The 12,913-nt window shown below is 36.2% G+C and overlaps 1 protein-coding gene across 7 annotated transcripts in view; it reads left to right on the top strand.

Moving 5' to 3' along the window:
* The window catches only part of SHANK2 (SH3 and multiple ankyrin repeat domains 2), a 613,170-nt gene that overhangs the window by 561,751 nt on the left and 38,506 nt on the right, over positions 1-12,913 (top strand). For 4 of the 7 annotated variants that reach the window (XM_073347891.2, XM_073347890.2, XM_073347895.2 and 1 more), the window contains 3 exons: positions 3,087-3,222; positions 6,434-6,514; positions 9,781-9,801. In XM_073347891.2, coding sequence (XP_073203992.1) covers positions 3,087-3,222; positions 6,434-6,514; positions 9,781-9,801 — 238 coding nt within the window. The remainder of the gene's footprint in view (positions 1-3,086; positions 3,223-6,433; positions 6,515-9,780; positions 9,802-12,913) is intronic. The other 3 variants (XM_073347892.2, XM_078853251.1, XM_073347893.2) reach the window with 2 other exon arrangements.

Genomic DNA, 12,913 nt, shown 5'->3' with positions numbered 1-12,913 from the left:
GTGGTTCAACTTTGGTGGGTTTTGGGCTTGTCTACACAGCTCTGTAGTGCAGATTACAGGAGTCTGAGTTGCAGTACACACTTAAGTGTTAGGTTATAACTGCCCTGTGTACACCCTGCTAGCATGAACTGAAAGGTGCCTAGTTCTTGGACTTGGCAGCAAACACATACTGCTTAATATTTTTGTATTTTGTATTTTAATATTTTATAATGAGCTTATATCTTAACATAGGTTGTCAATTTCAAATATAATCTTAAATGTTTTTAATAAACCTGTATTTAACTGCAATTAATAAATCTGATATTTTTAAACTATCGATTTTCATCCATCCTGATTTGTATTTTTAAGAATTGGCATTTGTTTCTGTATAAATTCTACTAGGACTTGAATGTCCATCTGTTTATGATAATTTCAAAATGTACATGCATAGAGGAGTCTGCAATTTTGCCTCATTTACCACATCTGCCTGTCTCCATCTGCTGATGAATACTGTAAACTGTTTCTGTTTTAAGGATCTCTTACTGGCTATCTTCTCAGTAAGAGAATTGCAATTAGCAGGAAAAATAGTCTTGGTGCTTGATGTCAACGTTATAACTTAGAAACAATTAAGAATCACATGAGATTCAAGTCAACATCATTTTTCTAATGCTAATGTAAACTAAAGATGGTGCCATTAATTTTTAAGATGTTTACGTTGCACAAAGCCACACAGAATGACAATACGGAGACTCCAGGACTATGTACTACAGAAATAAATCAAAATGGTCAGAAAAAACAGCATTTTGTTCTTGTTTGGTGAACCCAGGGAAAATGACCCTATTTTTCTATCCAGCTAAATAAATTAGGGATGCAGCCTCATCTGGAATACCGTGTGCAGAACTGGTCACCCCATCTCCAAAAGGATATTGCAGACTTAAAGAAGATTCAGAGAAATGTGAGAGAGTTTAGGGGCATGAAAACACTCTCATAAGAAAAAGACATTGAAAAGATTGGGATTGTTAGTTTAGAAAGGAGACGAGTAAGAGGGGACATGTTAAAAGTACATAAAATGATATATGGTATAGAGGAGGTAGATCAGAAACTTCTATTTTTCCAGTCTCACAACACAAGAACAATGGGATATTCAGTTATATTAAAAGGTGATAAATTCATAATTAGCTTGTGAACATATTGCCACAAGAAGTCACTGAGTCCAAGAACTTGGCAAAATTCAAGTGGATAACACAGTAGATAGAATATTTAATGATAACATTTTGGAGGGTGTACGCATATCTTAAATCGATCTCTAACTAGTAAAGATATCTAATGGTGGAGGCAGGTTGTCCCAAATCTGCCACCTGTGGAGTTCTTGTCCTTTTTTTTCAAAGCATCTGGTGCTTGCCTTTATTGGAGAGATGATAGTGGACTAGAAGGACTTGAGATCTGATCCAGTCAGGCAATTTCTGTGTTCATGATGTCCTGAATGATTTGTGGGTCCTTATTCAGTTCATCACCTAAATACTGCTCAAACAGGAGGGTAAAGGAGGCAGAAAGGGCTCTCTGTGCACATACTTTCCAACACCAGTGTGACATGTAGTTTCTTCCTATATTGCTTGACGTAAGTAGTAATAATAAGAGTTCAACTGCTCACCTTCAAGTTAATGAGCAAGCTGAACTAACTTAAATAATGTAGGACTTAATAGTACTCCAATTGCATCTTGTCTTGGAGTATAAAAATTGCTATTTGGTATTAGGCAAGTTTAAGGGGTGGGGGAAAATCAGTGGATACGGACAACAGTAAAAGAAAATAGTGTCTAGAGCATATTGCCATTTGGCCATATGTAGAAGTGAACTCAAGCTGTGCCATTGTTTGAGACGTTCTATCACAGTGGTCAAAGTAGCTAAAGGATATCAGATGGAAAGCACCTTCCTGCAGTTAAAATATTTTCAATGTTGATGCATGACTCCATGTGTAACGTATCTTGGATGCCACATGAGTGGTAGTTTAGTAGTATATTGTATTTTCTGGTGGTGATTTTGTAAAAGATGTTAAGTAAAATGTCTTGCTTCATTAATTATTAAGCTCAGTGAAAATATTTATTGTGCCATTTGACATTCTGAATAATTTTTGAACAATTTCATTAAGGACAGTTCCAGGCTCAATCAGTGGCACTCAGTATAGTCAGCCAGCCGTAGAACATGGTGACTTAAATATAAATCTCAAAGGTTTATTCCAATATCAGAGATCCAATAGTTTTCCAATATAATAATATTTTACACTAATATTGCACTTCTCATCCAAAGATCTCAAAGTTCTTTCCAAAGATAAGCATTCTATACCCTCTATTTTACAAGTGGAGAAACTGAGGCACAGAGTAGGCAAAATGACTTGTCCAAGGTCACATACACAGCGGCAGAGCCCGAACTATAGCTCATGTCCGCAGACTATGTGCCGTTGTAATAGGTTAGGGTTACACAATAGCTAACTTACTGTTACTCTCCTTTTCTGTGAGAATGCTTTTGGATTGTGCTAGCCCTGCTGTCATTGCCTCTGTTACTTTGGGCTCCCGCAGAGCTGGGGAAAGGGCAGAGCACTGAAAAGCAAACAGAGAAGAGCATAAAATAAAAGAGCCTGTTAAGTGTCAGAATTCTTCAAAAGGGTGACATTGAATTATTTCCTGGATCTGAATAGAAATGAAAACCCTCTAAATATCCTGTTGGGCGTATGAAAGGAAAAACAGTAGACATAAATATTTGCAGGTAATGTAGAAGTATAGTCAACTTAAGAAAATCAATATTTTTGCCCCTTGTACTCTATAGAGGAAAAAAAAAGTGACGTGACATTTAACTCTGAACTAACCCAAATCTCTTCCTTCTGATTTCATGGATAACCATGGAAATAAAAGAATCATGCATATATTTTAAGATCTAGTTTATATTTTTCCTGTTGCAATGTCAGTTGACTTACATTTTTGTAATGGATTTTCCTTATTTAAAAATATAGAAATTCTGTAATTTCCTGTGCTGCTCTCCCCCATTTTTAAAATTGAAAGAATTTTTTTTCCTAATTCTTATCTAAAATAAGGTCTTTTTTTTTTCCCTTGTAGGTTAACAATGAAAATGTAGTGAAAGTTGGCCACAGGCAGGTGGTGAACATGATTCGACAAGGGGGTAATCATCTAGTTCTTAAGGTTGTCACAGTAACCAGAAATCTTGATCCAGATGATACAGCTAGAAAGAAAGGTACATTTTTTTTCTTTGCTGCCTGAATTTGTTCTGGTACTGCTCTTAAGAAAAACAAGATGTAGGCTGGAGACTATTTACATTATTTTAGTTACTGCTATATTATATATTCCTTATCTCAAATGTGCAACAGCATTCTACTATGTAATCTACAAGCTATTTACATTTGCTGAAGGAAAAGCCAGACTTCGTTTATAGGTATATCTGTGCCGAACAAGATATAGTTCATTGTTGTCATGTTCACTGTTGAAGTCCATCTTCCTAGATCATTCTGCTTTTAAGAATTTATATTCAGACTTTTTAATATGTTAGAGTATTTGAGGGAGATGAAAAAAAATATCTGTCCCTTACTCAAAGCTCTAGGCAAAAAGGCTGGGATTTTAAAACCTGCTTGGACTTGGGCCCGAATCTAATTCTGCTCCTATTAAAGTCCCATGAGAATTTTAATGTTGAGTGCATTTGAAAATACGGCATCTGTGAAAATAAGAAAATGAAGCACTAAAATATTTAGCTTGACATGTTAATAAGAAAGCAATACATTTTGAGATGCTCACTGGTTAAAATAGATTGAAACTGGATGGGGAGCTATCACCACTCTAGCCAAGAAGAAGGGGATCTCTCCCTCAGCTTATAGCAGAGGAAAGGGTGTTGTGCCCACCTCCGTTACCACCTCTGGAGAAGGGAGAAGCTTCTGCTTCAGTAAGGGAGCAGATATTTTAGGGTGACTTGGTGTAACTTCAAACATAGCAAAATTACTTTCAGAATGTAGTATCTTTGTACCAAATAGGAGCTTTTTCACCTAAAAGCACCCCATTTATTCCCATTAAAGCTAAAGAGTTAACACAAATCATGAATTTATTTTAACTCTTTAGTTTTAATGGGGACTGATGTGCGGCAACCCATGTACTGAAATTAGACTATACCCATAAGAGATGTGACAGTTCTTTGTATTCTTACTTTTTTTGGTATTGAATCTCCCCAAATAACTTTTTAATTGCACTTGATTAAGTGTACCCAAAGTTTGTTCAACCAGGAACTGTAGTAGCAACTTGTTAGGAACCACTGAATGCACATAATTTGTATTAATCAGAGAATATTGTTGCTGACCTCCTCGTCCATACAACAGTGACACACACACTAACTTCTCTGTTCCTAACATGGATGTTCCATACTGATCAGCGTGACCTGACAGCTGAGGTCTCCTTGAGGTAATCCTACATATTAAAGATCAGCTCTCCCCCCATACCTCATCAACACTGTTGAATTCTGTGGGCCAGACTTTAGTCATGCCTGCACTAGTCTTTGAATGGGAGGGATTGAACAAATGAATACCAGTCCTACTACATGCATTTCTGTTCAAAGACATGCCTTTTAAAGAACTGCACTCTGTTTACCTTGCTTTTTAATAATCCACTGGGAATTTAGATTTTTAAAAATTAGAATACCTAAAAAGAAGAAAATATACTGAGCCCAAATAAATCTTACCCAACTACTCTTTCTTCATTTATTTTTAACAATTGTATTGATAGAATTGTTTTATCTTACTGCTACATGTTCCAGACACACACAGCATTTCTTTATACTGACATAGGTTATGTTTTCTGCCCATAAATAAAGGGAACTTGTAAATTTGTGAATGTTGACGCTTCCCTACGGAAGGACAGGTTGCTAGCTTTTCTCAAGCCAAGCAGTCCTCTACTCAATGAACTTTCTCTTGATGTTGACTTTTTGAAAATTAACATCGTTATAATCCCCCTTTTGGGGGGCAAGATTATTTAGAAAGTGATGACAAGGCAACACTCGAATCACTTGGAGATCACAGATTTCTTTGATCCCTGTCAACCATGGTCTTGGTTTGGGAATTGTACAGAGACTATCCAGGTCTCTGTGGCTGAAGATCTCCTCCTGGTGATGGACAAAGGGTCAGGTGATGATTAAACATCTCTCTTGTACAGACTTCTCAACAGATTGTTTTCATTCCTCTTGTTCAATGTATCTGCAAGGCCACTGGGGGAGACAGTGAGGCAGTTTGGCCTGTTGTGCAATTAGTATATTCATGACACAGCTGCATATTTATCATGGAGTCTGGACAATGCTATGTCTTTACTTTCCCAGTGTCTAACTGACAGAAGCTTGGATAACAGCAAAGTGAATGAGCCTTAATTCAGATAGGATGGAGGGGATGCTTGTGTACCTAGAGAGTATGGCATGAATTTTGTCTGTCTCCCTGATTTGTTTGCTACTCTTTGTTAAGGTGCTTCATAGTTTTGGGATACTTCAGGATCCTTGATTGCTCCTGGTGTCCCAGAAGTCCCCAGTTTTCCTATCTACATTTGTCATGATGGAAGACCATTTCTCTATGACATATGACTCTCTTTTATGACTTCCAGAGAGGGTTATTTTAATTTGTTCTACAGTGCAGCACTCCTTGAAAAGCACTTGGAAGCTATATGTGGTGCAAAAAATCTAATGCTCTACTACTTCTCTAGCAGTGTTAACTTTACATCACTGTTCCAAAGACTGTGCACTGGCCTATAGGTACAAACCAGATGTTTGCATTAATCTTTAAAGACCTACATGACTTGGCTCCTAGCTACCTGAGGAACCACCTCTTTTCCTATCATGACCACTGAGATTAGCTTGTGCGCTCTGATTTATGTATCTTCAGAGGAGGTTACTGAAAGCTGGAATTCATTTTCCTCAGAGCCTGAGCTGACCTTCAGGACATAGTGTAAAGTATATCTGTGTCCCTGGGCTACTGCCTGAAAGGATGACATAAAGGACTGTGAGGTAGACTCTTTTTAAAGTTATTTTTTTATGTGCCCATACACAATGTGTTAGGTACATTTAAAAAATACGGGTGTATAAACACTTAGCTTAAAGATTTCTGCTGTATATCATTATAAGCCTGCTGATTTTTTTGACTAACCAGTAGGAAAGCCAGAAATGGTTAGAAATACAATCCATGAAAAGCTCCTGGCCCTTCACAAAGCATACTGAATGTTTTGTTTCCTGCCCCCAAAGAAATTACTGTGTACGTGTATTTGATAGTCCTATAATGAATATATTGGAGATAGATTTTTAAAATCTAATAAAAATGTGTATTCCATGTGATAATCTTTGGTTGAATCTAAAAAGTGTATATGTGAATATACTATGCTTTGGAAATGTATATTTACTTATACTGTATATCCTTCTATTTAATGCAAAGCCCCACCACCTCCAAAGCGAGCTCCAACCACTGCGTTGACCTTGCGGTCTAAGTCAATGACCTCAGAGCTTGAAGAGCTTGGTAAGAAAGTGTTTTTAACAAGCATGCTGAGATAATGGAGATGTAAAGAAAACTTAAAATTATTTTAAAGGAACTGCACCCTGGATAGTACATGATATAGAAAAGTTTCAGGAATGCTGCATCTCTGGAGAGATCAAACTATGCATGATGTGCATGAGTGATTTTTTTTTAAATGTGTGCCTTTACTGCTCTGCAAGAGAATGTTGATACATTTTTTTTATGCATCATCAAAGATTGGCACAGTAATGCTGTATCATATTTTATTAGCTTGCTTTTTAATCTTTCAGTTCATCTAATATTGTTTTATTTTAAATTTCTGTGGCCTCTCATTAGTGGATAAAGGTAAGTTGCCAGAAGCCATTGTTGAAAAGTTGACAGTTGTTAAAGCAGTACAACTGCAACTGCAACTTAGACTCTCTAATCTGAAAATGTGTATATATTAATATCACTTTGACTCTTCTGTTTGAACACAAACTTAATAGAGTATTCTGTTAACTTTTAGCAATGCAAAGTGATGAGCATTTAGTCTTTGACTCGCTAATTCTAAGTGATGTAAATGTAGGTGTCCCAGCAGTAGGGTGTATATTGTAGATTTGTATAACCGCTTGGGATTTCTGACTGGAAGAAAGGAATATTTTTTTTCCTGTTGGGTCAGGAGAAAAGTGGTACTTCAGAAGCCTAGACTATCAAATATGTTATCTGACAGTATTTGCAAAAGACAAAAATAAATGTATGTTTAGATACAATCTGGCTAGGATAAATATCTGATGTGTATTGTATAAAGGAACTATATCACTCACTTACAGAATAATAGACTTGATCATCTCTTAGGTCTCTTCTTTCCTTACTCTGATCCTGCATGAGTTTAACAATACAGGTTTCATAATCATTTTATTTTAGGCATTAATTAACATTCATTCAGATGAAAGGAGTCAAGTCTTGTAGATAATTAGCCACATTAATAAAATAAAGGTTAGAAAGTGCTAACATTCTGTGGAAGGAAGGACACTATCCATCCCTTAAGGGATGAAAACTCTCACTGTCTTTAAGTGGAAGTTCTGACCAAGAAAGGGGTACTGAATAGGGCCCTAACTATTTTGGGTCACATTACAACCAAGCAAAAACATCTATTAGTTTAGGCTAGTATGGTGATGGTACAAATCTCAGATTTTCATAGCTTTGATTATTTTTTGTCATAACCTTTTTGAATGTAAGTTTTTATTATCTGTTAATTATCAATATTTTTCCTCCAGGGTTTAAAATGTGAGACTTTTTTCTTTCATAGAGTGTTAAAATTTTGTTTAATTTTAAACCATTCTGGTTTATCATGCAAATCTGCTATAAGCAAAATATTCTTTAGGCAGCCCTCCTACCCGCCCACCACCAAAGTCTTCCATGTCACTATGGAGCCTGAGGAGACGCCTATAATTCTCCCTCTTTACAGTTCTTCTGTACATCTACACTATGAGAGAGGGGTGTGAGTCCCCTGTTCTCACTCATATGCTTGTGCTAGCTCTTCTCAAGCTAGCACAAGTATAAATATCAATATTTGCTGCAGTAGCACAGGTAGCCGCAGTGAAGCCACGACTTAACTGTGCAAAGTACAAGCCCTCCTGAACCCCATAGGTACATACTCAGTACGGCTAAGTCGTGTCTCCATTGCCACTACAATACACTGCTGTTTATACTCGCACTTGCTCAGTGACAGCAATCCCAAGTATGTGTATGTGAGCAGGGGAATCATACCATCCTTCTAGCAAAGGAGGACTGGAAAGAACGACTTCAGGAAAGAACAGTGCTTTAACTGGCTCAAAATGTTGTTGTGTAGCTGGAGGTGTTCTCTACCCAAAGGTGGAGCATTCTTCAATCCTAGCCCTACTTATCTCAGGTGGTATTCATTAGCTCCATACAGTGGAGGCTTTACGGCTATTGGCATCCCAATCAGAAACTATTTTGAGAATCAGTAAGCTACCTGCACTTTCTTTTTTTTAAAGCATGTCTTTCCCTACACTTCCATCCTCATGGGACTAAACAAACGCTCCATTTTCAAGGCTTTCTTGGTCCAAAGAATACTGTTTAAACTCAGTCCAGAGGTTCATTATCCCCTAAAAGGCTGCATAGCACTGCATAAATTCTTCTGTGCCTACAAGATTACAGTCGTCATGTCCATGATATTAACATTCACCAGCCCAAGGAACATAGGGGCTGCCATTCTAGATAAAATCAGTGGTCTGCCTAGTTTAATGTACTGTCACTAGCTGTGGCTATAAACAGGAGGTACACGAAACCTTATAGTGGACAATAATGAAATAAGATGCTCATACAGAAAAGTTCTTATTACTCCCATTGAACAGAGGTTGGTTTATGTCCTGAAGTATGAGAGAGGGTGTGTGTATTTATACTAGATTTATATATGTGAATAATGACAACATCCACCGTTCATCTAAATCTAGTAAACTCAGTCTCAATGATGTCTTGTAGCAAAGAGTTTCCACTACTTATGTGCTATGTACAAATGTATTTTCTTTTATCAGTTTTAAATGTGTTGCCTTTTAATTTCATTGAATGTTCCCTTGTTATTCTATAGCAAGAAAGGGTAAAAAGGAATTCCCTTCCTTTTATATCATTCATTATACTGTATATCTCTATCCTGTCCCCTCTCTAAACTAGGTAGTCCTAATCTTTTCAACCTCTCCATATGGAAGTCTCTCCCATCACTTTTGTTGCCTGTCTCCAAACCCCTTCTATTTCTGCTTGTATTGACATATTTTACTCTGTTCTCCATAATAGTGCATGGGTGTCCCATCTACTGCTAACCAATGGCAGTTGCTGTTATCCTACAAAGAAATTAATCCAAAGTATTAACTAATGGCATATAAAATGTATCTACAATTCATTCCACTTCCGAACTGCAATGATATTAAATGCCCTATTTTCATAGCCCATTTATATATCATAAGTGCCCAAATTGATTATTTTTAATTTTAAAAAATAAATCTCACACTGCATAGCCGAGGTATCTAAGTTTTATAACTCAGTAATTTTCTATATAGTCAAAGTATAAACCCTGATAAACTGGGCTATGCCAAGATGTTTGTTTAAAGTGGTTTGAAAAATACATGCACAATCCACAGTTAGCATGGAGAGATTAACCTCTTAAGAATAGAAGAAAAATGTTTGTGTTCAAAAATCAGTCAAGAATTTAGCATTTAAAATGGGCTTACCTTCAGAATTGATTTACAATTCATTCCCTTTCTGTTTCCAAGCTTCAGTACGGAAGAAGAAGGGTAAGGGGAAGCATTTTGTCTCTTGTTTAATCTGTTTCTCACCTTTCCATAGTGAAAGATAACATAACTATAAATGTTGGCATATGGTCCAGTTTATTTTATGGTGTCAAACGTACATTAAATATTGTATATGTTTTTAGTTGTTTAGCTAATACCTTGCAAACACATAAAGAACTAACTTTCAGTCAGAAGAACACATTTGAAAATATTTCCCTCATTTCTTCCTTTGTGTTCTCTTCTCCGTCCACCCCCATTTTTCTTCTGTCTCAGATTTTTTTCCCAAACCCTTCCATATCCTCCCCTCAGAGTTACTGTGCTAACTGGCAATCACTGAGAAACAGTGGCAAGTAACATGATATCAGTGTAGTCCTACATGAATGATTTCACTTTCCCTCCTAATGGCCAAATGTTACTCACATAACCACACTGTCTGTCTCAGGAAATAGGGACTTCACACACATCATAAACTCTGACCTGGAGAAATTCTGCTCTGCACAATTTCAGTTTTTAATATAACATCTTCCACACTGTCCCGTATGCATGGAATGCCCTCCCTGATTGATCCATAAGGCCACTACTCTCTTCTCATTTAAATCTCTCCTTGAGACCCACATTTGCTGGGATTTCTATACAGCAGTCATCCACTTAATGATGGCCAGGTGGAGGGGCAGATAGATTGACCTTTAATATTTTACCAAAATGTAAATATACATATGTATATACAAGTTTGTTTGTGTTTAGCTGTATCCTCTTTTCCTCACCCTTTGTATATCACTTACTTTCATAGACTGTAAGCTCTTTTGGGCAGGGCCTGTGTCTTTACGTGTCTGCATAGCACCTTGCCTAAGGGAGGGCCTCAATCCTGACTGAGCCTCTGTATGATACTTCAGTATAGTTATAATCAGTGGAAGGAAAGTTAAGATTGCTGATAGAGAAGCTTATTTGTAGGTAGCATGCCTCTTCAGTAGTGAACTATTTCTCCTATATCTTGTTAGGATAATACAGAGTAAATCAGTTGTTTTCTTTTTCTTCATTTTTGCTTTTTTTAATCTTTCCTGCTCTCTCATTATGTTGGAACTGTTTTCTGCTGCTAGCAAGATCAACTGCTGGTACATTTATTGCTCAAAGCAAGAAACGGTCTCTTCAGAATATGAAGGAATAAACAGTTATTGGTTTTCTGACATAAGATTTTTATAGCAACAAATATATTTTCATTATATGACTATCAAGAATTTTTACATTCATTTTTGTAGGATAACTTGATAAAATTAATGTTTCCTAGTTATAGGTGACGGGGAGGAGACTTTTTTGAGAGTGTGCTTGTTTTTGGCTTGGTTGAGGGGAAGGGTATATAGGCTGTTGGTACTTCTCTTCAGATCGGGGATACCATTTAACATCCATACATAAAAGTTCCAGTTAGGTAATAACAACTTTGTCATATAACCTCAAAGAAAAAAAATTAAATAGGCATTATTCTAGCTTCTACTCAAGTTATCATATCACAGACCACTGAAACCTCAACAATACTAAGTCTGCTGCACTGAGGTTTTCTGCTCACCACAATTGCCCACTACAGAGGGACAGCATCAGATTTCAAAACACGCTTTTTTTAAAGTAAGAATCCTTTCTGTTTTTTCTTTTGTTGCTTGTAGGTAAAGAATTAGTGAATGAGTGAGACATAGCAGTCTGTTAGGTAACCAATCTTTTTATGTTGCAGCATCATGTTTTAAAGCCACAGTTAGGGTGTGTGCAGGTGCCCCTATCAGTCTTGGGGAAGATCAAATAAAAATGTCATGCAGTAAATTAAAATAAGTAAAGAGGAGAAACAAATTAAAAAAGTAAAAATGAATTTATTTAACTTATGGTATATTTGTAAACAAAATTGTTTAATTGGCTATTTGGGGAAGAAAATCTTCATAATATTGCACTTCATTTATTACCCTCACAACAAAAATTAATAAAATATTAGCTAAAAAGTCATCTTTCCAATTCACTAATCAAATGACATAGAACTCTAAGTGATATGTTTTTCCCCACCATAATTTGTCATTTTATTTCAGTAGTCGTACAAATAATGTTGGAAATTTGAAATTTATATTTAAAAGAATTAAGAGAATCTTGAACTCTAGTCATTAAAAAATAAATAGGTGGAACTCATGTGCCTTGTGAAAAGCTGCTTTTAATTTATCTTCAATTAATATTTTGACTAGTTAATTTTAGTTAAGTTTTTGATTATGATGTATGCTCTACATCCAAAAAGGTCCAAAGATCTCATGATTTTCTAGCAAAGAATGGATTTGATTTATCAAGCAACTTCAGATTTTTTAGGGCCTCTGCAGAGAAAAGCAAGGATTAGCTGTTTTAGCTGGAGTAGAGAAATTTAAAAGGCCAAGAGAGAAACTAAGAATTGGAGATAACACAGATATAATTCCATTTTTGCTGAGCCTACCAAAGACAGTAATACAACAAAGTATGGATTAGATGAGAGGAAAACAAATTTGGATTACAAAATACTGGGTTAGTGATGGCTGGAAACTTTTAGAAGGTATCCTTTTAGTATCCAATTCAAAAAGAAAACATTTATTTTTGTTTATTGGACTTAAGGTATAAATGTAGATTGTAGGACTCTCCCTACTTTTGGCCAGATTACATGCTGTTACAATCTTGCAGGTATATAATAATCATCAGCACAGAAGTCTGTTGGGTATCTGGTATCAAGTAATAGTATTTATTTACGAGAAAAATATCAGTTATAGCATTCAAAATGAATATTATTGGCTCTGTCCTCCAACAAACATTCATGCTCCATTCCATTACTGTTGTCCATTGTTTCAAAGGTGGCACACATCTGAAACAATGAAATCACAGAGCAAATAAATATGTGAATGCTATATTAAGGTTGAAACAAAAAAGTTACCCTGTTTGAAGAAATCATGCACAGAAGTCCCTGGATTCAGAAACCGTTTTTAATTTCAACGTGGTGGAATATATGACCAAGATTTGTCTGCAGAAATAAAATGGAAATAACACCCCTTCTGCAACTCCCTTGATAACTTCCGCTACCAACATTGATTGTAAATAGGAAAAAGGTTTTCCAGACCTTCACCAGACA

The sequence above is a fragment of the Lepidochelys kempii genome, chromosome 6 (genome assembly GCF_965140285.1).
Source record: "Lepidochelys kempii isolate rLepKem1 chromosome 6, rLepKem1.hap1, whole genome shotgun sequence".
NCBI classification, from domain to species: Eukaryota; Metazoa; Chordata; order Testudines; family Cheloniidae; genus Lepidochelys; species Lepidochelys kempii.
The sequence above is the reverse complement of the archived record's forward strand: the minus strand, read 5'-3'. Positions and strand labels throughout refer to the sequence as shown.